This window comes from Leptosomus discolor, chromosome 4 (assembly GCF_034619465.1).
Source record: "Leptosomus discolor isolate bLepDis1 chromosome 4, bLepDis1.hap2, whole genome shotgun sequence".
NCBI lineage: Eukaryota > Metazoa > Chordata > Aves > Leptosomiformes > Leptosomidae > Leptosomus > Leptosomus discolor.
This window is the reverse complement of record NC_141394.1, coordinates 52,930,019-52,956,238: the sequence shown is the minus strand read 5'-3', so window position 1 is coordinate 52,956,238 and position 26,220 is coordinate 52,930,019. Positions and strand designations below refer to the sequence as shown.

At 41.4% G+C, this 26,220-nt stretch overlaps 1 protein-coding gene across 1 annotated transcript; it reads left to right on the top strand.

Annotated features, from left to right (window-relative positions):
* On the top strand, positions 1–24,644 carry PDGFRA (platelet derived growth factor receptor alpha). Its single transcript, XM_009959376.2, has 22 exons — positions 1–49; positions 1,457–1,771; positions 4,819–5,082; positions 5,831–5,961; positions 7,343–7,514; positions 7,613–7,802; positions 8,326–8,441; positions 8,924–9,050; positions 10,047–10,240; positions 10,698–10,792; positions 10,903–11,035; positions 15,126–15,230; positions 15,936–16,046; positions 16,329–16,482; positions 17,588–17,754; positions 18,887–19,002; positions 19,563–19,685; positions 20,298–20,409; positions 22,173–22,272; positions 22,394–22,499; positions 23,214–23,449; positions 24,497–24,644. The coding sequence occupies exons 1-22, from the start codon at positions 1–3 to the stop codon at positions 24,642–24,644; spliced, it is 3,264 nt and encodes a 1,087-aa protein (XP_009957678.2).
* Positions 24,645–26,220: the final 1,576 nt, after the last annotated feature.

The following is a 26,220-nucleotide window of genomic DNA, read 5'->3' as shown; positions in this document are numbered from 1 at the left end:
ATGGGTACTTCCCCACGGATGTTCCTGATCCTGGGATGTTTTCTCACAGGTAATTTTCCTCAGTCGTCTAAGCCTCTCCACCCCTATTCCTTCGTAAATTCATATTTAAGCTTGCTTTCATTGTGCCCACGATAACAAGCGTCAAGTGGTTGCCGGCTGGCTACAGACTTGATTTTTCTGCCCTCCCCTTCGGTAGGCTAAGACAAAATCTATCGAGAAGGCAGTACTTTTGCTAGACTGCGCCGGCCACTTTGGCAGCCCTACAGCTGCTATAACCCCCCGTCTCGTTTGTCTGCTGGTGCAGGGAAAGTGAGCCTGCCTACCTCCAGCTGTCCCAGCCTTGCCCCGCTGGGGTTTCTCCAGCAGCATGGTGCAGGCAAGGCTGTCTGTGTGGGCTCCCCGCATCCTCCCACTCCGCACCACCTAACCGCGCTCGATGGGGACTGCCTGCCGAGCCTCCCAACATCTGCCGAGCGAATGGTGCTGGGAGGGGAGGGCAGGGTTTGCCACAGGGTGCCAAATATAGAAAGGGCTTGTAGACCGAGATAACACATGCGGGAGTGAGAAACTGGTTTCAAAGACATTCTCGATTCCTGCTGCTGGTTTATTGCACAGAGCCCACTTTCACACTGTGGGCCTAAGTGCTTATTTATTGTGGACTACCCTGTTTTGTACAGGTCATTTGACAGACTGAAACAGCAAATCTCTTTCCCTGGTGAATTCCCCACTTTTTAATGGTGTGGAGCCTTTAATTTTCCTTCTGGGAGTTGGATCTGCACCAGCCCACCTACAAATTACCTAGGCTTGCAAATCTGAGCCTGTAACTGGATATTGCATCTGGAAACCAGTGCCATCTACAACATCTAGTTCAGTGAATTACCGTTTTATTTGGCTATAAACCTGTACATTTTGGCTAGAGGTAGACCTGATGCACAAATTTTTGGTCTAAGCCCCTGCTCCGGCCCATTGCAGAAATAGAAGCCAGATGTAAAATGCAGGTGTTGGTCTTGGGAAGCGGTTTCTAACTTTCAGTTGTGAGTTTGCTTGAAGGCTGACCGAACTCCTGGTTTCCTGACCATTGCTGTAAGGAGCTGTAAGAAGCCCGTGACCCAGCAGCCAGAGTGTGGGATTCACTGGTCTGCACAGAGCTGTGCCCACATTTGTGGCTGGGAAGCTGAGGTGTGGATTGGGAGCCATCTCTAACTTCACCTCAGTCTTTCACTTCTTGATTTGACAAACAGAAGTCAGCAAGCAAACACTTAGCATTTCAAAGGGAAGCCCTTTGCCATCCATTGGGCTAATCTCTGGCTTTTAACAAGGGCAAATTTCCTGGGATGTCAGCACATCTGAAATGGGCAGAAAAACAGCTGCTCTGGATCCACTTTGATTTCTTTCGCATCCCCATGCTGAGGCTGTTCTGTGTGTTCATATGCTATTTATTTGTGTCTTTTTGCAGGACCGTTCCTAACATTTTGCCAGCTTCCTCTGCCGACTATTGTTCCCAATAGGAATGAAATGGTGGTACAGCTGAATTCCAATTTCACGCTCAAATGCTCTGGAGACAGCGAAGTGAGCTGGCAGTACCCAGTGACTGAGGGAAGCCACAGGATAGACATTAGACATGAAGAAAACAACAGTGGCCTCTTCGTGACAGTGCTCGAAGTAGGAAATGCCTCAGCTGCTCATACGGGCTTGTATGTTTGCTATTATAACCACACTCAAGTGGAGGATGGCGAAGTGGAAGGGAAGGACATCTACATCTATGTGCCTGGTAAGTGGGGGATGCCACAGCCATACCTGGAGGTTTGGGTGGTAGAGTTGAACCGTGGATGTTCAGAAGGGGCGTGTTGCTGGTGGCAATTTGCTGTCAGAGCAAGATAAATGACTCCAGAGCCATTTCCTAACATGTAAATCAAGACCAGCCCCTGCAAGTCTATGGATACATTCCTCTTTATTTCTATTGGTTTTAATTTTTTTAGTGAGCGTTTAAGTTCTCAAAAAGAGGGATGAATCAGCAACTTAAGAGCTAAAGTCTTCTGACCACAAGGGGCTGGGTACTAGACCTTGGTGGCCAGGTCAGCTCAGCTGTGGGAACATGTCCAGCCCACAGGTTTCCTGGTCCCCAGGTGGGGATTAACAACGCCACTCCTTTCAGGAGTCACTTTGGTAGATGTTTTGGAACATGTACTGACCAAACCAGTGCCATGTCTGACACTAAAGCTGCCAGATAAGGAAGGCTATATATATATCTCATTCTTAACCTGAGTTAAGCTTGAACAGAGAACTGGAAAAAGCTCATGTGTGTACAGGGCCTGGGAAGCATAAAGCAACAGAGATGTCTTGGGGGTGGCTGTCACAAGGGAGAGTGAAATAAGAAGTGTTATTGCTGGCCAGTTTGATGCAAGATTTAAAATACGGTGTTACCATGCAGTGCCCTGTAATTTTCAAAGCAAACACAGCCTTCCCAGGCCCTGTGTTGCCTTTCTCTTTAGTGGTGGAAAAGCTGTTGGACTCAGAAGAAATGGCATCCCTTCTTTTCGGAAATACCTATCCCCAGCTTTGCCCTCCCACCTTCTTGTTCTGACTGGAAAGCTGGTTAAAGGCTTTCAATCCTATCCATAGGATGAAGATCTTTATTGTCATAGCTGAGATAGGCACCAGCGGCTGACCCACAACCGACTGCCTTTGTAAAGCCCTGTCTGGATGCTTCCTCGGCGTTGGCTGGGGTTCAGGGAATGAGTGGCACAACTGCAGGGCCAGGAAAGATCAAGCCAGTAGAGCTGCAGTACATATTTTGTACAGGAAACAAAAGAGAGAAGAAGAGATTGCAAATCATCCTGCAAAAACTGCAGTATGTTGTGGAGGAGATGATGTCTGCAGCTGCAAGGAAGACTGTGGAAGGGGAAAAAGTCAGGAAGCAACAACATGACTTGTTTTAAAGGCTATTTTGCAGTGGCATTAAGTTTTTGCAATTCACAACGTGTGATTCAAGGACAGTGATTCTTCCATGACTTTTTCTCCATTTCCCACAACAAATGTAAAATATTCGCGTTCATTCTTGAAGAAAGATGTTTCAGCAGAGGCTGCAGGCTTTGGCACATGTATCTCAATTTCCAAACAGCTCTGACAAAATCACCAGAAGATGTTGTTGGTGTTAAGCAGTCTTGTAACTCGCTCAGTGAAGGAGTATATATAAAGGCAAGAGATGGAAGATTTCTTCAAGAAGGCTTTTTGGTTTGTTTTTTAAAAGCCTCTAGACATCAGCCTACCAGATTTGTGGGGCAGAAACACCCTGTAATTTTTTCCACTCACTAACCATCAAGATGTCATAAATGCAGAAACATGTCCTTTTCTCCAAATTATAGAGAATGTTTCTGTTTCCACTATAAACTTTGTCTTTACAATTGTTTTTCCTGCAGTGAATTAGGAGGGCAATGGGTGGCAGCAACCCACTTTAGCCAAAGAAGATTATGTTGAGACTTCACACAATATCCTATTTTCACTAACAGCACACAGAAAACCAAACTAGGTGAATCCTGTTTCTGTTTTAAATTACAGTGGGAAAATGAATACATGGAGTTGGCAGCGTCTTTGGGATGGAGCGCTGTGTTTGGAATATTGTTACAAAGAGTCTGCCAGTGCAGCAGAAAGTCTATTGTCGGAGGGATTTGGATTGCTATTTATTAAATTTTATTATAAAGCTTTGCACAGAAGCTTCAGGCTAGCAGGGATTATTTGTTTGTTCCGAGTGGTCAAATGGAGATAATTTGAGGGCTAGGCTTTTTAAGTTGGCTAAATTATGCAATTATGTTTTAAACTCAGACTTTGCATTGGCTGTGCAGGAAAGTTGGCATGTATTTTGTTGACTTTAAAAGAAATAAAACTACCAGGTGTTTGTTTGCTTTTTTTCTGGTTGAATACTATATTTTGAAAACCACATGCTGTGACCATAATTAACTATGTCTCATAACTGTAATGTTGGACATGTTAGAAATGCATGAAGATAAGTACCTTGAACTATTTTTGATGAAATGTGGCTTTAATGCTGTTCAACATAAACAACATGAAACTGATTTCTACTTTTTGACATGGAAAGTGTTTGGATTTTTTTTCTTTTTATATTTTTCCTCCTGCTTATATATTGGTTAGGAGACAGCTACTATTGCCAAAGGGAAAAAAAATCTCACTGAAGAAGATGAGTGATTTATGCCAGTAAAAGGCAGGATATTTAATAATCTTTTTTTTTTTTTTGTATGTGCAGTTAATGTTGCACCTAAGTGCAAAATCCTGTGCCATAAAAATAAGATGTTAAAGTCCAAATTCTTCCCTGAAATCTTTGCTGTACGTATATCTTAATAGAGTTGTCTGCGATAAATTGAATTAATCTTTACTTTAGTCCCCAGCAATTGCATGAAAGTTTTCAAACCCAGCAGTGATTTTCTTGCTTTTTGTCTCTTAATATCCTTTTGTCCTCAGTGTAGGAATATGTCAGAACCACATCTAAAGGGATTAATAATAGCTAGCATTTGGAGGTGTGTGTTCTTTTGTATTTTTTGTTCTACATCCTGAATCGTCACAAAGGAGCCTGAGTCCTTTCCTGTTTCGTGCTTAGATCAAATGTCACACTATATGTCACATCAAATAGCAAAACCAAGATACTGCACGCAATTACCATGCCCTACCTGCAGTCTCTGAAAAAGTCGGGGAATGAACTGTACTAGTTTCAGTTACTATCTGTAAGTGGTCATTAATATCCAGTTCTTGTACATGGACTTACTACAAACAAGACAATGTAAAATTACCTCTCTTTTTTTACAGACCCAGACATGCCTTTTGTTCCTTCTATACCAGAAGACCAGTTCATCCTAGTAGAAGAAGGTGATCCCACCATTATCCCTTGTCGGACAAGTGACCCAAATGCTCAAGTGACTTTAATTAACAGTTTAGACAAGGCTGTCTATGCTTTCTATGACAGCAAACAAGGCTTCATAGGGAATTTTCCTGCAGGCTCATATACATGCAAAACAATGGTCAAAGGCATGGAGTTCAAGTCCGATGAGTTCCTCATCTACATTTTAAGAGGTATTTGGTTTTGTTTATTTAAAAAAAAAAAAAAAAAAAAAAGAGAAGTAATAATGTTCAGCCCAGTTCTTTCCTAACACTGTAAGAGCCATCTTAGCACCAGCATCACAGGGTTGTGTCAGATATTTCCCCAATGATGAGCTCCTTGCTTCTCTAGCAGTTTTGCCATTTACTCAGTTGCTGGTTTACTTAGTGGTTACATACAATTTTGATGAGAATAAAGGGTCCTTAACTTTATCTTCTCTCCCAAATGGTTGCAAGAAAAGTCTTCCATAATGCATGTATTTTCATCCTGTTTGTTTGGTGAAACGTAATTTAAAAGACTGGTGTTTCCCAGTGGCTTCACATTGTAGGACTTTGGGTAGTCTGAAAATCAGAATGATTCAAATATTATGAAAACAGGGTTTTTATTGGCCAGCAAAGGATTTTCAGACAGTAACTGGTTAGCAAAATGGGAAATTGCTTTTATACCAAGTGCCTTTTCATAGGGGTGTTTGAGACAGGAACTTCTAATTGAAATTTTATGCATGGATCATGTCTTTGTGAGATTGAACTCAATGCCTGTACACTTCACGTTTTAAATACAAACTGTTTGTATCAGCACAAATCATGAGCACTTTCACAGAATTTTCCAGGTGATTCCTCAGTAGAAGTGGTGGAATGGAAATCTTCCCCTCAAATTGCAACATGTGAACATTACATACTTTTAAAAACTAAAACTGCTCTCTCTTTCTCTCTCTTCTCTTAGCTACTTCACAGCTGCCAGTTGAAATTGAAGCTCTTAAAACTGTCTACAAAACAGGCGAGACCATCGTAGTAACTTGTGTGGTCTTTGACAATGAGGTGGTTAATTTACAGTGGAATTACCCCGGGAAAGTGGTAAATATCTCTCTCTCTCCTTTTTTTTTTTTTTTTTTTTTTTTTGAATGGTTGTAGTTACTTACTGGGGAAGAAGGTAGGGTTGTAAAATATTCTCTCTTCTCTCAATGAGGATAACTGAGGAGAGAAAACAAAGGAATTTCTTTCACTTTTAGAACTTTCTTTCGCAAAAGAAAGTCATTCCCAAAAGTTAGAATTTGCTCTTAGTAAGTATGCAAAGCATGAGAGGAAGGGGAGGTAGGACTAGGAGTCCATCCTCCAGGGAAGAAATACTGTCTCTCAGGTCTTGTGCCTGTTCAAAAAAAGAAATGTTGTGGAAGTAGAAAGAATGTGTTGGACACCTGCATAGAGCTCTGCTTCTGAAGGTCTGAGCGTCTAAAATGGCTCTCTTAAACTCTGTTTTCTTGGGCATAACAAATGAAGATGAAGAATCAAGTCCATAGTCTTAATTGTTCCTCATTTTGCAGGTGTAAATTAAAATGACTCTTAGAGCCAGTGTAATTACTCACTAATGAGAACCATCTAGTAAGAAAACCTTACAACTTTTGGAGAACCTCAGAAGTATTCAAACTGGCATAACATCCTTCTGCAGCAAACATTTTTATTCAATGAAACTTGTTCAGAGCCAGTCCAGGTCAATGGAGAATTTGAGAGCATCCCATGTAAAAAGTCTGGTCACTGAAGGAATGGAGCAGTTGAGGTGCACCTATTTGTGATCTCAAATCACACCTGTTATTTAAGTAAGTTAAAAGCCCAAGAGGAAAGATGATTTGAGAATGTTTTTTTGTATTTTCCATGTTACACATCAAAATCTCTGCTATATACCATCTTTCAAAACTAGCCCCAGCATATTTTTTGTTCCAGCCTGTCATGATATCATGGTCTGCCATTCTCACCTTCCTTTTACTCGCAGGAGTCTTCTCCTTGCCAATAAGTTATTCTTGTTTTGCAAGCAGGCAGAACATATTATCTAGCAACTGGTTACTTTTTGTCTGATGGAGGGAGTAAAAATTCATCCTAGTTCAAGGGAAGCGAACAAAGAAAAGTCAAGTGGCCTTTATGTCTCAGGAGAAGGTAGCGTGTAAGCAGTAAAACACTCTTTCAGGCTGCTCACCTAAATTTTGAATGGTATTTGTTTCGAGTGAACAAAATAAGAGCTCTCAACCTCCTCACCCTTCTGTACCTGCCCCCAAAAGGATGTATTTTTATAGACACGCCTTTTGTGCCTGTGGCTGAAAAATACACCCCTGACTGAGTAAACAAGTCTTCTGCCAATAGGGTTTAGATGGTTGCTCTCACTCCAGCAGCATCATAGATCCTCAATGGTGTGCTTTCAGCTCAGTTACTTAAGTAAGGTTTTTTTTCCTTCTCCAAACTGCAGAAAGAAAAAGGTCTGATAAAACTTGATGATATCAAAGTCCCATCGCAGAAGCTGGTTTACACCTTGACCATTCCTGAGGCATCAGTGAAAGACACAGGGGATTATGAATGTACTGCTCGGCATGCAACCAAGGAGGTTAAGGAAAATAAGAAAGTAGTCATTACAGTTCATGGTATAGTCTGATTTTAGTGTCCAAAAATTATTAATGCATTGGAAAACAGCGTTCTTGAAAAGTGCAGTGTTGTTTACACAAGGCTTTTTTATTTACAGACAAAGGCTTTGTTCACCTGGAGCCTCAGTTTAGCCCTCTGGAAGCTGTCAATCTACATGAAGTCAAAAATTTTGTCGTCGATGTGCAGGCTTACCCAGCACCAAAAATGTACTGGTTGAAGGATAATGTGACTCTGATTGAAAATCTTACTGAGATTGTTACTAGTTCAAACAGAGTCCAGGAAACAAGGTAAAAACATTCTTCTGACCTGTACTTTGCCATGTTGACTTGAGTTTCTCCCCCAGAAACTTGGGCACTGCTCCTGCTCTCTCTTTCCACTTCAGTTTGTTGCTTCTTGCTCGGTGGCATTTAAAAACAATTTTTTTTGTTTCCTACTCTAAAGGGTGATGCCTCCTCTGCCTCTCCTTATGCCCTTCGTAATGTCAACCTCTCCAAGCCATAGAAAGCTTGGTTTCTGAGTGCTAAGCCTTTTCAGTTCCTCCAACATGTATCCACATCAGTAATTTCTAGCTATTTCCCGTGATGTCAGGGCTTTGTCAGATCCCTGCAGAATATAACTATGCCCACTTGTTTCTCAGTTTTATGTTGGTAGTCATTTACTGCTTGAGTAATGACTTTAGTTAAAGGCATGCTAGAAATGCTAAATGTCACTACAATATAATCTGTACATACCCAGATTACGTGTTGCACCAAAGTGATTTTTTTCTTGTGCCTGCTTTAAAAATACAAACAAAACCTCTCATTTCTGCAGGTTTCAGAGTATATTAAAATTGATCCGGGCCAAGGAAGAAGACAGCGGTTACTATACTTTGGTTGCTGAAAATGAAGATGAGATTAAAAGATACACCTTTTCCTTGTTAATACAAGGTAAGGAGCCCCAAAGCCTTGCTCACCAGAACTGATGGCACACAGCAAAGACTTGATCTGTTTGCACATCGAATTACCTGGTGTATAGAGATAAGAAAAGCGTGAACTGGCGTGCCTGGAGGAGTGCATGCGTGCCGAGTCCTTGGAACTCTCTTGCCCTGATCCTGGCTTTCACTTCTGCACTGGCCTTGAGCCAGAAAGAAACTTTATCCTCCTGCCTAAGCTATTCCAGCTGACACTGGGGATGATAGCTCTTCTAGTATGACATGAGGACGTGGCATAACCGCAGCACTTCCTTCCCATGGCTCTAGCCTAGGATCGGCTCTGTCCTACAGGACACAAGGACCTCCTGGATAAGTCTGGGTCTCTAGCTGTTGCTAAGCTGTCCACCAAACAACACCTGTCCTGCTTTATTTGAAATTTTAGGCTGTTTTTTTGTAGACGCTGATGAATATTTTAATAAATTCCCAACTCCTTCCCAGTTCCAGCCCTGATCTTAGACCTTGTGGATGATCACCATGGCTCTGTGGGTGGGCAGACGGTGAGGTGCTTGGCAGAAGGGACCCCACTTCCTGATGTGGAATGGCTGGTTTGCAGGGACATTAAAAAGTAAGAGGAATGGGTGTTTTCTTATCTAAAATATGACTTGTTGTGTCCTTGATTAGCTTAACATTATTAGTTACCGTACCATGTTTTCCTCATTAAGGACTAGTAAGCTTTAGATCATTTTTTTCTGTTTAGAGGCATGTTGCTTATATTTCAAGAGAGGTTGTCAGTGCCCTTCCTGTTGCATCCTGTAGGAGAAGACAAATGCAGAAATTCAAGAGGCTTCCCTTGTAAAAGCTTTGTGTTCAATAAGTGAAATCAGCAGATTTCACAGTCCCAGTCTGAGAGAGGATCTAGAGAATTAGCTGTCCTTCCATTCAGGCAGTTCTTATCGTTTCACAGATAGCTCAGTCCGCCACATGAATACTCTTCCGTGCATCTGAATTCTCACTTGCAATTATTTCCTCCCCCAGATATAATTTTCACCTTCAAAGTATTTTAGGCATGTGAAGTAATTGCTAGTTTTAGACTGACTCTTTCTGTGCCTAACGGGGGGGGGGGGGGGGGGGCACTATTTTTTTCCTGGGAGCTTATCCACCAGAGAGAGGAAGAAGATGCATGGAAGAGGGCTAGGAGCCCTGGGCACTTCCCAGCTGTGTTCTGCTCTCTCATTGTGCTAAAACCTCTTACTGCCTGGTGGGGTGATTGTCCTCCTAGCTTTGCCCCAGGGAGCCTTGTACAGCACTAAAGATTCAGGGAGAAACAGAGATCCATCCAGTATAATAACTCTGTGGGATGCATAGTGACACCAGGGTCTCTATACCAGACCTGCTGTGCTGCATTGTCAGGCCCTCAAAGTAGCAGCAGTAATGAGGATCAGAAGGCAAATTATTCTGAGGGAAGAAAGATGTAGGCTTTTCACAGAGGCGGTCTTAAGCATTTCTGATCTTTAAAAGGATCATTGTTAGAAGTTATAGAGAAAGGTGATTCTTGTTCTGATCGCTCTTCTTTGTCCATACCTACACCCAACACCCACTTCCCCCATTATTCTCCCTGCAGGTGCAGCAATGACACCTCATGGACTCTTTTGACTAACAATATCTCTGATATACACATGGAAGCCCATCTGGATGAGAAAAACATGGTGGAAAGCCAGGTGACCTTCCAGAAGGTAGAAGAAACCCTGGCTGTGCGATGTGTAGCGAGGAATGACCTTGGTGCTGTTACTCGGGAACTGAAGCTTGTGGCTCCCAGTGAGTTTGTTTTGTCCTTCTGTGAAATTACAGCATCCAGTTTGACCCCTCTCTAACACAGACCAGTTCAGTCTTAATGGATAAAAATATGAATTGTCACAGATAAAAATAAATGAAAATGGATTTTTTTCCTCCCTGGGACATCTGAGGATTCAGCATTCTACAGGTCTTCATGGTGCATCTGTTTTTCACTTATGTGGTTCCATGATTCATTTTATCATTTTATGGCTCCTGACTACGGGATGTTCTTCTAGATAATCTCTGCATTTGGTTTTGAAACAGGAAGGCAGAGCAGCTCTGGGCTTGGAAAGACTTTACAGTCACCAGCCTCAGGAACTGCTCCTGCCACATCTGCAGGACACGGGAACTCTGATGGTAGGGGAGGTGGGTGTCTTATGCGTGTGTCATGTTCCTCGTGGCTCAGGAGGAAAATATGGTGTGTCTTTTTACTCCACAGCCTTGCGATCAGAACTAACCGTGGCTGCTGCAGTCTTAGTGCTGTTAGTGATTGTGATAATTTCACTGATTGTTCTGGTCATCATATGGAAACAGGTAATGTACAAAAGTATTTCAGTTTGGATGCTGAGTCTTGCTGGGTTTTGATCTGCTCTGAAGTCAGGAACAGGACTGATGGTTGGTTTTTCATTCAATGTGCTTTACAGAAGCCAAGGTATGAGATCAGATGGAGAGTCATTGAGTCTATCAGCCCTGATGGCCATGAATACATTTATGTGGACCCAATGCAACTGCCTTATGACTCCAGATGGGAGTTTCCTCGAGATGGGTTAGTGCTTGGTAAGTTTCCTCTAAGGGACTAATCTTATTCTTCTCTGGGGAGAAGGAAGATTAGGGACAACTCTGAGATCTCTGCTGCTGGGGTTTGCTATGTAAGGTATGGCCATGAAGTCCAGAGCCTCTCTGTACCTGTCTGTTCTCCTCAGCTCTCCTTCTGCATCCTGCTTTTCTCCTACAGTGGTGTCAGTCTTGAGCTCCTCCTGATAGTGTCTCCCATGCCTCCATTCCAACTGTCCTCCGCACATGCTGCATGCAGTGCCCATCTCCACATGGCTTAGGGGGCCTCTCTCAGCATTAAATGCCCTCTTCAACACACATTTCTGCTAAGGCACCCACAAGGACTGCATCAGCATTTTTTTATTTGCAAGACATTTATATACTTAAGTGCAGAGGCCAAGGGAAATCTGCAAGTAGTTATGTAGTGTTATTAAAAATATTTTTTAGATTATTAATCCACGCGGTGCAAATACCAGTGCTGAGTAACTGCATAGCTTACTTTTGTGGCTACTGTCCTTCTTCCTTCCCCTTCTGCTTTCTTGCGTTGTTATTCCTGCATTGGAGTTCATACAGAATTTAGTTGTAATTATTTCTTCAAGGCTGGCCCAATCAGTTATTTATATCAATTGAAAGTGTAATGATTATAGACATTTTTAATGTTCCATTCAGATAGTGCTTTAAATATACATTCCCTCTCTTGAATGTATCTGTGCACCAAGTTTTATCACAAAATACAGGAGAAGATGAAATATGTTTTTTGTTTGATGTATTTCAAGAAACATACACCTCTGGTGTAGCTCTCTCTCCCCATCACAGAGAAAGAATTGATGTTAATTCTTGAAAGAAGCAGCACAAAAATTTCTGGGTTTGGAACGATATCCTTTAATTAAATTCACGTTGCTAATTGAAAACTAGAGGAGGGTGGATATTTAATGGAATTATTTTATTACAGCCCAGACTTTAATTATATGCCTAAATAGGATTTGTCAGATCTGAGTTGTTAACAGACCACCACTGTGACTGTCTCCCTCTGACTCACGAGCACCAGCCTACTTCAATGCCTTCCTGTTTACAAGTATATTCAGGATAGTCAGTGCTTTAAAAGCTAATGCTACATGTCCTTTTAGTGATCTGGATTGCCCAAGTGGTGTTCTTGACACGGTTAACGTTTACCCGCTGGCAGTTTTGCCATATGAAATGCTTGCTGATGGGGACCTCTTTTGTTTCCGAGGCTGATAATTCTGGGTTGTGTGGGTTTTCTCTTATCAAAGTGGGAGATGACAGCAAAGCAATTACACCTTTAACTCAGGGAGGCTCTGAAGCAGGATATAAACCCATTGTGGCTCAGCTAGACGAGCATTTCCCATCCTAGCTGTGTAAGCCAGCTGGCATTTTTTTTTCTAGCTAGTAGTGCCTGGAGTGCAGTGTTGCGTTAAATGCCAACTCTGAACGTTGGCTGGATGGAGCTTCAATTGATAAATTTTAGTCACACTGCAAAATTCCCTTTGCTGACAGCCCTCCACGATGTATGTAGCTGCTGTTTAAAGCACTCAGCAGCCAGCGCAAGACTGGGAGAAGTGTAAGAGAATGAGAAATGTAGTGACACAGTGAGCTGTTTGAATGCCACTGCCTTCTCCTGGCTCTGCTGAGAAGTGGCAAGGTCTCAGCAGGACCTGGACCTCCTACTTTGTCTGGGATGTCAGAGGGCAGGGCCTTTTGAGGAATGGGGTCTGAGTGCTGCTGTTTCTCAGGATCTTGGGGTGGCTGTAGAGAGGTGGCAAAAATGCTCCCTTCGCTTCCCAGCAAGCCACCTGTTTGTCCTGGTGGCCTTAATAAAATGAAATGCTGGTCTGGCACAGAATCAGTCCCTTCCCCATTTGCAAAAGGCAAGCTAAGATTCAAGTTACACAGCATTCAGGGATGTGGTATCTACTTTCTCATGAGTCTAAAAACTGGATGTAGATTGTAAAGGTTACCACTTGTTTGGCTTTTAATAGACACCAAGGGAGTTATGGTTTAATTTGGGGTGGGCTGATCATCCCAGTTCAATTTTAGCCAAAGAAGCATCCAGTTGAGAAGGTTGTACCTGGAACAAATTCACAGACTTCACCTTTGTATTTGTGTCCCCCTGAGGAGAAAAACAGCACCTCTCCGACAGGCTCAGCAGATAAGCTCTATGGATGGGCTGAGATTGAAACAGCTCTCACCCCCAGGTGCTGTTCCTCTACTAGTTTGAGGAGCTGCTGCTGTGTCTGTGCAGTCCCTCTGTGGTGGAGAAGCAACACTGCTCCTCCAGCGAGCAGATCACAGTGGGGCCTTTGTACTAAGAAGAGTAAACACACGTTATAATTTTGGGCTCTGTTGAAGGCCTCAACATCAAGAATGTGATGGCATCACAGACGCCTCTAGCTCTTGAGCAGTTAGCCTCTACCCAGCTCCAAATTTCAAGTGTGAAACACATGGGGCTTGAGCTATGTCTGCAGAGAGGGGTGAAAAGGGGAAATAGCAATGATCGCTCCCCGCCACTCCGGAAGCGCTCTCACTGTCTCCACGTGCACCACGGCCCAGCAGAGGTGATAGAGAGGGAGATGTGCACCTCGTGCTCAGCCGGCAATATGATTTGGGGAGGAACTGGCTTGTGAAGACAAGAAGATCAAGGAGCATCAGCAAATGCCATCGCATTATGAAGGGCTGCATCCTGCCATATGGCTCCCAGACCTTCGGTCTGAAAAGTTTCAGGGGCCAAATTTCAGACTCAGGTTGTTTGAATTAGTCTGAAATTTAGTGGGAGGCTTTCTCACATCCTGATTGGGAAGAATAACTTTTGGAGCACAGGAATCTTGCAAAGAAATCACATAGTTTTTGTGTACATGACAAACTATGTTGTCATAGTCTTGGAGAGGTTCTTCAGTGCATTCCTTAGGCATTTCTTGTGCTTGTTATTGATGTAGATATCATTTGGCTGGAAATTTTCTTTTAAAATCATGCGTACAGTAAATGTGGGGGCTGTAGCTAGAGGATAACAGAAACATATGGCATTGCATGCCAGGTAACACCTTCAGAAGCGTAAAAGGAGGCAAGTTCAAACTGCAAACAAATGTCAAAATGCCGTGTATCTCCATAGTAAAAGTCACTGCTTATTCTTTCTGTGCTGGAAGTTAAAAAGTAACATAAAATAAAATAGAGATCTTGTCAGGAATATGAGAATATCCTGGCATCTGGAGCTTATATATTGGTTTGTTCACTGAGTAAGCGTTGCCTTGATGAGCTTGCTCTTCAATACGGAAACTACGAAATATAATATTCTGGAGTATGTTTGTGCAGTTCATACTTTTGCAAAATCTCACTCAGTCTGTACACAATTCTTCTGCATGCTGTATCCATATCAGGAAACAGGATATGATAATCCAAAATTTCTGTCTAAATTGATTTGTGGGAAGAGTAAAATGTGTATAAACATTAACTGTTTCATTACAGCACTTGGAAATTTGCAATAAAATTTATTCCAGCATATGAAACACATTTGTATATTAAACTTCAATGAAGTTTCCCCTCATATGTGACCAACATGTATTTTAGCTTCTTGCAGATCACTGATGGTCCTGCCTGACTATTACTAAATGTGCTGTTGATGTGCTTCAGTCTATTTTACTGCTAGATATATCCAGCATTGATATAACAGCCTGAAACTACAGCTAAGGAGTCCAATTCAGATTTTTAAGTACAATTGTACTGTAGTCAGGTGCTGACTGAGGCAGAGAGGTCAACTTACATGTAGGAGAATCAGCAGTTAGAAAGGGTAAATAAGGTTGGCAGGGTACAGTAGGAGACAAATTTGAATGAGTTGAGGTCCCACGTGCAGATATGCTCCTGATGTTTTCTTGTTTGTTTTTATTTAAGAATTGTACTTAATGACAGGATATCCTATTTGTCTTTTCTGCTTAACAACAACAGTAATAAATAATACCAGGGGTCTGGCTAAGTTAGTGTGCTCTTTTCACACAAGAATCACAACCCATAGAGGAATGGCAGTAGGAAATGTGGTAAATTGCTGTTACTATCTGAAACAAACAATGCTCTCCCTCGTGTTCAGGTCGGATCCTTGGTTCTGGTGCATTTGGAAAAGTAGTCGAAGGGACTGCATATGGATTAAGTCGCTCTCAACCGGTGATGAAAGTAGCTGTGAAAATGCTGAAACGTAAGTTGTCCCGGTTCTGTTTCCCAAGTTAGGTAGGGCACGTTCCCACAGGGTTATTTAAGCATTGCTTGTGTATAAATAGATTCTCTGTAACTGAAGTTGAAAACGAAGTGTGGAATGACTGAAATATAAAATTATACTTTAGATTGCTTCATGGCATTTCAAGACTGAAAGTATCCAGTCTTCTGAAAACATCCGAAGTTTGATTTTAGCTGTATGGACCGTAGCAGCCACAATAACTCAGCAAGTTGAGAAAAAGACAAAATAATCATGAAAGTTTGTGAAAAAAATGAATGCTACACATCAAAGGAGAAACAGGCAGGTCTCGTGTGAGAATCTTGAGTTCAGTGGAGATTTCCCAGTTCCTGAGAGCTGAGAATCTGATGCAGTGATTCTGGAGGAACCATGAGGAGCTTGCTTGTGTGGAAATGAGAAGCTTGTAAAGTGCCTCTGTGCCACCTAGGCAATCCTAGGCAAGAGGGACCAACAGACTAGGTCAGCTATTGAGCTGCATCAAGTGAGTCCTTTATTAGTGATTTGTGACTTCTCTCCAAGTATTAAGAAAGCCTCTTGTCAAGTAAAGGACACCATCTTCTTCAAGAAACCATGGTAGCAATGCTGTAATGAGGCAAGCAAGGAGAGATCACTTGTTATTGTGAAAAAAAGTGATTGCTCTCACTGAGTGGCGGTGTGTTTTTTCAACAGCTACAGCTAGATCCAGTGAAAAACAGGCGCTCATGTCTGAACTGAAGATAATGACACACCTTGGCCCCCACCTGAATATTGTGAATCTGCTTGGAGCTTGTACAAAATCAGGTGGGTTTGGCTGACACAATGGAGGTTTACTGTGGAACCATCATTAGCTGTTTAACAAGCACACAAATTTCAAGTACAGGATTTAACGATAAATATAAACAAATAAAAGATTTCACAAACCTACTTTATATTTTGTAGTAGTTGCAGTCATAATAAATAAAAATATATTAACCCATGAAACTTTTCATGTTTTAAATTTTATTTTCTACTATTTTTGGAGTTTTTTTTTTTTTTTTTTAAAGACCCAACAGATCAATGCATTATTTTGTTTCATTTTATCAGGTCCTATTTACATCATCACTGAATACTGCTTTTACGGTGATTTGGTGAACTATCTGCATAAGAACAGGGACAATTTCCTGAACCGTCACCCAGAGAAGCCAAAGAAAGACTTGGATATCTTTGGGATGAACCCAGCTGATGAAAGCACAAGAAGGTGGGAAAAAAAGGAAAAACAAAATTTTGACTTGCAAATTAAGGAAAAGGCATTATTAACCCTTACTCCATTTCTCTCATTCATTGGTTTAGAACCCTCCCTAATTCTTCTCATTAGACTTCTATTTATCAAGTTTCATAGATCTGGGAAGGTTTCGGCACTTTTTGTTCAGTCTCCCTGACATGTGACCTAGATCCATGTTTCCCCAGAGATGCCTGCAGACCCAGGACCACCATGAGTTCTCCACAGACATCCTGAGGTCGTAGGGAACATTTCTATTAATAAAAGATGGCCCAGTGCTCCTCTTTTTTGTAAAAATGTCCTTTTGCTTCTGCCCACCCAAGTTTTACACGTAAAGCACAACTACCTGGTTTCCTTGTTTCCCTGCTTGGGGAATTTCCACTGCCTAAAACACCTTCCCTTCAAACAACCTGGTGGAGTTTGTTCTCCAAGCTCAAGCACTCTCCTTTATCTATCAACGACTTCTCCAGTCTCAATAGTTTCTTTATGGTTACTGTTCATCCCATAGCTTTTTATAGATGATGGTGGAGGAAGCTTGTTATCATACATTCAGCAATAAAGCAATGTCATAAAATTAGCCAGGATTTAGAAGGTGAACAGAGATTCCTTCAAAAAAATCACTCAAGCAAATAGATCAACTGACTTGGTAGCTGAGTACAGCCAGGGCTATTCATCTGAGCATGAGTTTGTTCAGTAGGATTTGATGCAAACTGTCTAGGTGATTAAATTACATCTATCATTTGGAATACCTTGAACTAAAAGCCTTAGACAGTAATACTTGAATTCAGTGGGATTTTGGGAAGTTAGACAATATATGGTTATGTACCCGACTATTGACAAAAGGGTAAGTTTGAAGCACTTGTGTTTGACTACAGTGATAGATGGTAACTTGTACTAATATGTGATAGTGCATGGTTATGTTATAATCTATGATCATTACATATTTCCTGTCAAGAAGTCAGCTCATATTTCACATCAATATAATTGTACACCATAAGAGAACCGTTAGATCTACAGAATGCCGTGGCAGGGAAGTCAGCTGGGCAATACTAGCTGATACACCTGTATTTTTTTCCAATTTCAGTTATGTGATATTATCATTTGAAAACACTGGAGAGTACATGGACATGAAACAAGCTGATACTACTCAGTATGTGCCAATGCTGGAAAGGAAGGAGGGATCTAAATACTCTGATATTCAGAGATCTGTGTACGATCGGCCTGCTTCATATAAGAAGAAATCTATGTCAGGTAATGTGGAATTGTCCTTTCTGCATATCATTAATGCAAACAGCTCTTGCATAAATGCATATCGTATTTTTTACCCTCTATATGGATGTAAGCTACTCAGCTGTGTTCTGCAAGTGTGCGAGAACAAGCTAAAAGCTTATGCTTGTGTTCTCCATCATGCTCTGGGGATAGGAGTGCACGCTCCTGGAGCAGAAGGGGTCCAGTGGTGTATTTTCTCCTATGCTGAAGCACTGAGTGGCTGTGCTCTGCAACAGGGCTGTAGGCACTCTTTGGGGGCAGTCTTGTAGTTTGTGAGATTTGGAGCAACAGCAATGAACAATAATAACAGTAATTTATATTGCTCTGTTTCCACTTACATTTCACATTAACTGACACTTACCAAATGCAGAACACTCCCAAATACTTTCCTGGATTATGTAATGAAGATAATGAATGCATCCCATTCCCCAGCCTTGTTCTCAGAAACCAAATATGCTTTGCTTTAAAAATAGCCACCGTCACTTCTGCCTCTAGGCCTCAGAAACTGAACCGTATCCAGTTCCAGATTTACATGGCAGACTAACGCACTCATATTGTGCTCTAGGACAGTCGGGGTAAATGAATCACTGAATTTTGACTGTTTTTTTTGCTGACATCTTTCATAAAAAAATAAGAATGTTGCCATAGAATTCCTGAACCTTTTTGCTGGTATTGGATTAGTCCCAGTGAATACTTGCTGGGAAGCATAACAATGTTCAGCAAAAGTAAACGGATAAGAATGTACATGCATGCACAAAAAACTAATGAAGGCACCACCTCTAAATAAATGTTTTTGTACCACACACTGAGTATTGTAAACAACCTGTATAATATATTCATGAGCCTTTTAAACTTCACCTTTTCCTGCAATTCTCTGGGGAAAAAATCAGACAGGAGAAAAACCGAAACCTATATTTAATACTGGATGCATTTAAGAATGCAGTATGTGTCAGTGACTGATGCAGACATTAAAAGCGGTTAGTTATTATGAAAAGACTGGTATGGTCATGGTACTCTGTTAAAATCATCAGCTCACAGTCATGGTAAGTAGGGGAAAATGGATAATGCTTTCACACTCCACAGCACAAATATATTTTTCTCTCTTTTTCAGTAGAATCGGACGTCAAAAACCTTCTTTCAGATGACAGTTCAGAGGGCCTCAGCCTGCTGGATTTGCTGAGCTTCACCTACCAGGTTGCACGGGGAATGGAATTCTTGGCTTCTAAAAATGTGAGTAAATTAAGAAGTAAATAAAATGGAAGAAAGTATAAAAGTGTCTTAATAGCCAACTGTGGGCTTCAAATTAGATTCTGAAAACATGACACAATATAATGTTCTTTTGGGGGTTGTAGGCACTTACCTGGCCACTGAGATCACCATGGTTGGAAAAATCAAAGCAGCAGTGAGTTGTCTTCTCCTATTGCAGCCTGCAACATTCACAGAGTCATAGTGCCAGAGATGCTGGTGGATCTAGGCAAGGTCTGGGTGGAGGGTCTGTACAGCCACAGACCAGTGGTCAGAAGCATAGACATATCATTAGTACATGATAGGTAGAAGGGGAAAGGGTGGCATCACTTTTGTCTCCTCCCCACTGCAATGTATCCTTGCTGGTCCTGAGGACTGATGCCTCCCTGCCCCTGTTAGCAAGGCAATACAGGTGCTTGTTCAGTAGAAGGTCTTGTTAAGACTGTGCCCAGAAAGACAACAGATATTTTCCAGCGATCTTTGAAAGGGAAACAGCCCTTCTGGAATTAGCACGTCCTTGAACATCTTAATTTCTCTCCATACAGTGTGTGCACCGTGACTTGGCAGCTCGTAATGTCCTCCTGGCTCAAGGAAAAATAGTGAAAATCTGTGACTTTGGGCTGGCTAGAGACATCATGCATGATTCCAATTATGTCTCCAAGGGCAGCGTATGTACTTCTTAATCTCCTGAGCTCTGCTTTAACTGAAACGAGAAGTGTCAGTTTTAAACGCTGTTTAATGTTCTTGCCATTCAGTGTTGGTTACACTAATTGACCGCTGGGATGAACGCTCCTGAGAACAATTTTTCTTCAGTTCATTAATTCCTGTAACTTTCCTAATTCTACTTTAAAGCCAAAAAGTACTTGGCCACACTTAGTACTTCACAGGCTTAAATTTTAACTGGCAAGTTTTGTGACTGGATGAATTATTAAGGAACTGTCACTATGATATGGAGAGTAGTGACACATCAATTAGTGACATATCAGATCTAGATCAGCAGTGCCAGCTTTTGTATCATACCTTCAATCAGTCTGGTCATTTGCTAGTGATAAAATGAATACAGCTATGGTTTAATTATTCTGTGTGGGGAGCAAGCAGTAGCATTGCTTATAATCCTGGTACCTCTGTGTTATCTGGAATTAAAAATAAACACTAGCCAGGTTAATGCAGCTTTTCGTATTAAAGAGAAGTTAATCCTGGCTATCAAACAACAATTGTGATGGGAAGCATTTCTTTAATGACTAATCTGTGTGGTTTGGGGTTTATTTCTTTTTCTACAGACTTTTCTCCCAGTAAAATGGATGGCACCTGAAAGCATTTTTGACAATCTGTACACAACATTAAGTGATGTCTGGTCTTATGGCATTCTACTGTGGGAAATATTTTCTCTTGGTATGTACTGTGAGCACTTTCTTATGTGTAGTGATTAAGCTTTTTCGGTTTAAGCTGTTCTACGTAAAGTATTTCAAATTCTGCAGTAAAAATGTATACGTGAAATCAATTGTTATTCTTCTATATGGGATTTCAGATCCCAACATTAGGTGTGAAGTGAAATGGCCAAACTCTCCCAAAGTTCTCTTTAGATTTTTCTTGGTAAGATACTTTATTTTTTGCTAGAAAACCGAAAGCACTGAGTGAAAATCTTTTGTGGAAAAGTATTGGTGTGCTGGGCCAGGATGGATTTTTCTGGCTAATACGAGAAGGAACATGCACACCCCTTGCAATGGGGTGCCTGGGGCAGCAGCCCAGCCCAGTGGCTGGTTTGGAACAGTCTCTTCATATATGTTTCAAAACAGCCCATCTTAGTCCCATTACAGAATGAAAACAAATGTCAATCTTCTGGGACACTGATTTCTCATTTCCAGATCAGCACTGTTCACCCAGTTGGTTTATGGCAGCATAAAGTGGTTATGACAATGTATAGCAGTTACAGACAACGTACAGTTCCCAGCTGGGAACAGCCTGGCTCTTTACTCAGCCTCATTAATTAGCCTCCTGGGCGGGTGGCTGGCCTGCTTCAGTAATTGTACATTGCCTAGATTTACTCTCAGCAGTATTAATCACGCTTGTATGGTATCTACTACTGCCCCATGGCAATCCCAAACCTAACGTTATTTTCTAGAATAAATTGTCATATAGCTGCTTCTCAGAAAACAGCAGTTGCACCACTATTTATGGTATTGATTACTGTAATCTCTGGGTATCGTAGGATCCTCTAAATATCCATTCCCCAGCACCCCTGTGAGGTATGGGAGTGCCATTAGATAGCTTGGGAACTAAGGCACAGCTAAGACTGCCTACCTGTAAGGAAGGTTGTGAGCTCAGTTTTAGGTGAAAACCCTGCTTTTGAAAGGGCTGAAGTTTCTGGACTAGTGTTACGATATGCCTCCTCCACCTGAGAAAGATGATCTTTCTCCGAAAACAAAACGTATCCTCAATTGTTTGTTAAGAAGGTCAACTTCAGCACCTTGCTGCAACACGGACTTCGTCTTGAATGGTCCTTTTACACATCAGTGACAACTAAGCACGAGTGCAATGATGCCTGTATGTTGAGCCTCAAATGATCGCTTAACTGTGTCAGCTCAGGGGCAAAGTCCAAACTTTTTGGCAACCTGTGCACCCGACATGTTAGCTGTTGTCTAAAGCTAGCTGCCCCGGTGGGAGGACTTGGGTGTGGCTCACACTAAGTCTTTGTCCTTACAGCCTGAATGAGGCGAGTAATTCAGGCCACATTACACTCTGCTGTCATGCAGGTGCCAAAGGCAATAAAACCAGACAGAGCAAGTAACTTGCCTAAGGTTGCACAGAAAGTCAGTGGCAGAGTAAAGCCATGACTCAGTTCTTCCAAATGCAGGCTGATGACCAGGTATCATTCAAACTCTGTGCCCAACCAATATATTTTATAAACACTGTAAAGGTTTTTTTTTCCTAAGGAGTAACTACTTCAATCTTTCATACCCAACGTTTCACATCAGGGCTTAATGTGGTCAAGACAATAGCTCTGATGTGAGACATTGGCTAGGAAAGACTAATTTTGGTGGCATGTCAAATTATAACATTAACAATTTTTTATATGAACAGCAAGACAGTATGTGGGAACATCCAATGGATAATCACATACAGAGTAGTATATTTTCTTCTGTTTTTTTCTGCAGGTGGCACACCATATCCTGGCATGATGGTTGATTCTACTTTCTACAATAAGATCAAGAGCGGATACCGAATGGCCAAACCCGATCATGCTACCAATGAAGTGTATGTGTGCATTTGAGTTTTCCACACCTGGCCAGTCTCCAGACAATTTTGGCTTTAGTTTCTGTTTGCTTACTCATTTTCCTTTACAAGCTGGTTAAGTTGGTTTCCATCTTATCTGCAGATATGAGATCATGGTGAAGTGCTGGAACAGTGAACCAGAGAAAAGACCTTCTTTTTACCGTCTGAGTGAAATTGTGGAAAGCTTGTTGCCTGGAGAGTACAAAAAGGTTTGTCTTTGGAATTCTCCCTATGCTTTCTATATACTGTTTCAGGGGGAATTATAAGTGCAGTTCCAGCCACCAGAGCCATGAGCACTGAACTGGCACATCCAAACCTACGTGAATTACATGATTTGGACAGGGACATTGCATGTTTGGTTTCTGCATGCAAGCACACTGAGAGAAGCAGTTCTGCAATATTAGCTGGGAAGCAGAACTCTCCATTTCTAATGAAATCCTACCAACTTGATTTTTCTACTGGAGAGTGGGGTTTATATATTTTCATGGGATTTTCTAGGCAGTGAAAGATTTCCAGAAAAGGGACTACTTGGCCCATGTGTATAATCTCCCTATGTCCCTCTTTGGACCGTGACACTGACAAGTTTTCCCCTCATACTTCTGATACCTCTGGACAAGCTCTGCCTGCCCTGTCATTCAGTGTTCCATTTTCCACTGCACTTATCATCACTCCCTTCCTCTTCTCCCTAACCCTCCTTCACATCTATTTATCTTCTCTGTGCTGCCACACTCGCTTCTGCATCATCTAAAACTTACATGTCATTTCTTCCTTCAAATCATTTGAAGATGCTGGGCTTCTCTAGCGGGTGTTGCTGGCTTGTAGAGCAGAATATTTGCTGGGCTAATGAATCACAACTACCCATCTTAAGAAAGGTAGCCTTAGCGAATAGCATCTCATGAGGTGTTTGAAATGAATATTTTCAGAGCTACGAGAAGATCCACCTGGACTTCCTGAAAAGTGATCACCCAGCTGTCACACGCATGAGAGGGGACTGTGACAATGCTTACATTGGCATCACCTACAAGAATGAAGACAAGCTAAAGGACAGGGAAAGTGGATTTGATGAGCAGAGGCTGAGTGCTGACAGCGGGTACATCATCCCTCTGCCTGACATTGACCCTGTTTCTGAAGATGAGCTTGGCAAAAGGAACAGGCACAGGTAGGTGTGGTTTACAGATCATGTAGCCCATAGTCACCATTTGGGGTCGTGTTGGGCAATGCGCATTAATACTTTCTAGCTTCCTACTTTGCAAATAGTTTTCTTAGCTCTGTTGAAACTACTGATTGGTAAGATCCCATGTAAATATGGTGGTATGACTGTCCACTGTGTTTAAAATGGGAAAAAAATAATTTTGATTCTTTTGTGACTGCCAGGGGAAGGGGACTGCTGTAGGGTACTCCTGTGTGTCATTGGAACTCCCTTGCTAGCTTGGCCAAGTCACAGTGGCTGTCTGGTGGCTCTCCGGGCATGTTTTGCAACACATCTTGCCCTACAGCTCCATGCCTTGGAACTGCATATGAGATCTCAAGGGAACGATTTGCTCTGTGCAAGACCAGCTCCAAAATTTCAAAGAAGTTGGATTTAATATCTTCCATGGCATTCTTTTCATTGACAACAGGCTATCCAGGACTTTTTACTGCTCCCTTGCCAGTTTGCATGACTGATACCATGACAACGCAAGACTATGTAACCCTTACTGTGAATGGCAGGAGTTTAATTCAGCATTTATAGTATAGAGAATAAGCAGCTTAGAAACTTTTTTTTTTAATATATTTTTTCACAATTTTCAAGAGGGGAATGAATGAATTCTCTAAGAAGCACTATCCAGATTAAGATTTATTACCTCTCTCTGTTTTTCTTATCTTATTGTCTGTTATTGTTTTTTTTTTCACTTGACCTCCCTAGATTTATCTATGTGACTTACTGTCACAGCAGCATCATAAAGCTATTTCTCTAACCAGTCTCTGGCAGAAAGTGCTTGGAGCAACATAAGAACAACCTGCTCCTTTGAATTCCGAGGTGGTTCATTACTCTTGAGATACAAGATGTGTCGTGTCCTAAGAAACGGGCAGTCAGAGTCACTGAATATCGTGCTGTGGGTCAGAAAGCATGTGGGGAGGTAGTGTTCAGTTCTGCTAGAGACTAGAGTACTTACCCAGCCACGTTCGCCACATATTTTATCTCTGAGTTGTTTGTCTCTTCCAGTTCCCAGACATCTGAAGAAAGTGCCATTGAAACTGGTTCCAGTAGCTCTACTTTCATCAAGAGAGAGGATGAGACCATTGAGGACATTGACATGATGGACGACATTGGAATCGACTCCTCGGACCTGGTGGAGGACAGCTTCCTGTAACCCCATGGACCCCTTCCAGCTTTACACACAGGGAAGCTTGCTGTGTCGTCTACAGACTTCTGCTCCACAGAGAAAACCACTTTATTGCAATGTCAAGGATGTGAAGAGGATATGGATTTGTACAGAGAAACTCCCAGTGATGGGCAGAGGAATCAGCCTGAGTATGAATGAAAGGGACATGTCGAAGACGGATTTTTTTAGTGTTGCTTCTTGCAGTACTTCAGTAGCATCTCAGTGTCATTTGCCATTCGAACTGGTAGGAGGACAAAGGAAAAGACCACAAACAGACCAGTTTTGTGTTTCAAGGGCATTCATATTACTTTGATGAATTGAATTTCCACTGCAGCAATACTTCACCGTTGTAATTATGTAAATAACTGTCTACTCAAGGATCTTTTGAGGTGCACATTGGACATATGCCATGGATTTTAGAAGAGATCATTCATGAATTTTGTGTACTTCCTCCCTCAATCTCAATGTCAGCTGCTGTTGAACTATCATGTGAATTGAAGAACATGCAAAAACCACTTTTGGGCCAAAAAGGTCTAAAACCACAAGGGACTGACCGGTACTACAAAACATGTTACTTTTTACCATTAATGCAAGTAAAGGGGAATAATAATAATAATAATAATAATAATAATAATAATAAAAACCCAATCTATAATAGGTATTAGAAACCTAGTAAGTCTTTATTAACTATAGGAGATAGCTGTTGTCAAGATAATACTACTACTGTTTTCAGTAACACTAAATGTATATTTTACAATTCATTGTCCTTCAGCAAAAGCACAGTCTCAAGAAACTTTTTTAAGTACAAGGAAAAAATTTATAACCTGAAAATTTTTATGAAACAATTATTTTTTTTTAACTCTACACAGTATGGCAACTGCTCTGGTTAGCTAAAAGTACTTTAACATGGAGAAAAATTTGTTTTCTATCATGAGCTGAGTAGCTTTTCTAATCAGATGTACCAGAAACAATTATTGTCCCCTGATTAAGTGAGGTTCTAAAAATTTAAATTAAAAAAAAAATAATTTATGTCAGTTTTCTGAGATGCTGGAGAATGGAAGATGATAAATCACCAGTGCCACCCCATTATTAGCGTTCATGGGTATTCAAAAAAAATCGTATCCTGGGGTTAGCTGTGAAGAATTGATTTGATATTTGAACTGCTCAAGGAACAGACATCACTCCCAGCCCTGAACTCCAGCTCAAACAAGTAGAAATAATACTGCAGCAAATACTCTTGTCTTAGTATTCAGGTTTAAACAGGAACAGAAAACTCTGACTATTATCTTTGCAGACTGTAAATACAAATGGTAATTGCTTCCAAGAGTGTTTTTGGAAGAAGATGCGTGAAAATGAACCTGCTCTCAGCCTGCAATAGCTGTTTTTTGACGCCATTTGTATGAACAAAGTATTACAATTACTGCTATCACTGTACAATGTGTTATTGAGACACGATGCTTTGGAAGACTTACATGTGAAAAAAGGTACATCACTGCGAAGGGCCCCATCCTTTCTGGTGCTCAACCTTCAAACTTAACCTTAATTCAGTGTGATAAGCGCCTCG

What these genes read in the sequence shown, in the direction of transcription:
- PDGFRA (XM_009959376.2), top strand. Translation starts at nt 1, where the DNA reads ATGGGTACTTCCCCACGGATGTTCCTGATCCTGGGATGTTTTCTCACA. An exon ending in AGCTGTGAAAATGCTGAAAC is followed by an intron (nt 15,231 to 15,935) that starts GTAAGTTGTCCC and finishes TTTTTTCAACAG; the next exon opens with CTACAGCTAGATCCAGTGAA. An exon ending in GTGGGAAATATTTTCTCTTG is followed by an intron (nt 20,410 to 22,172) that starts GTATGTACTGTG and finishes TTTTTTCTGCAG; the next exon opens with GTGGCACACCATATCCTGGC.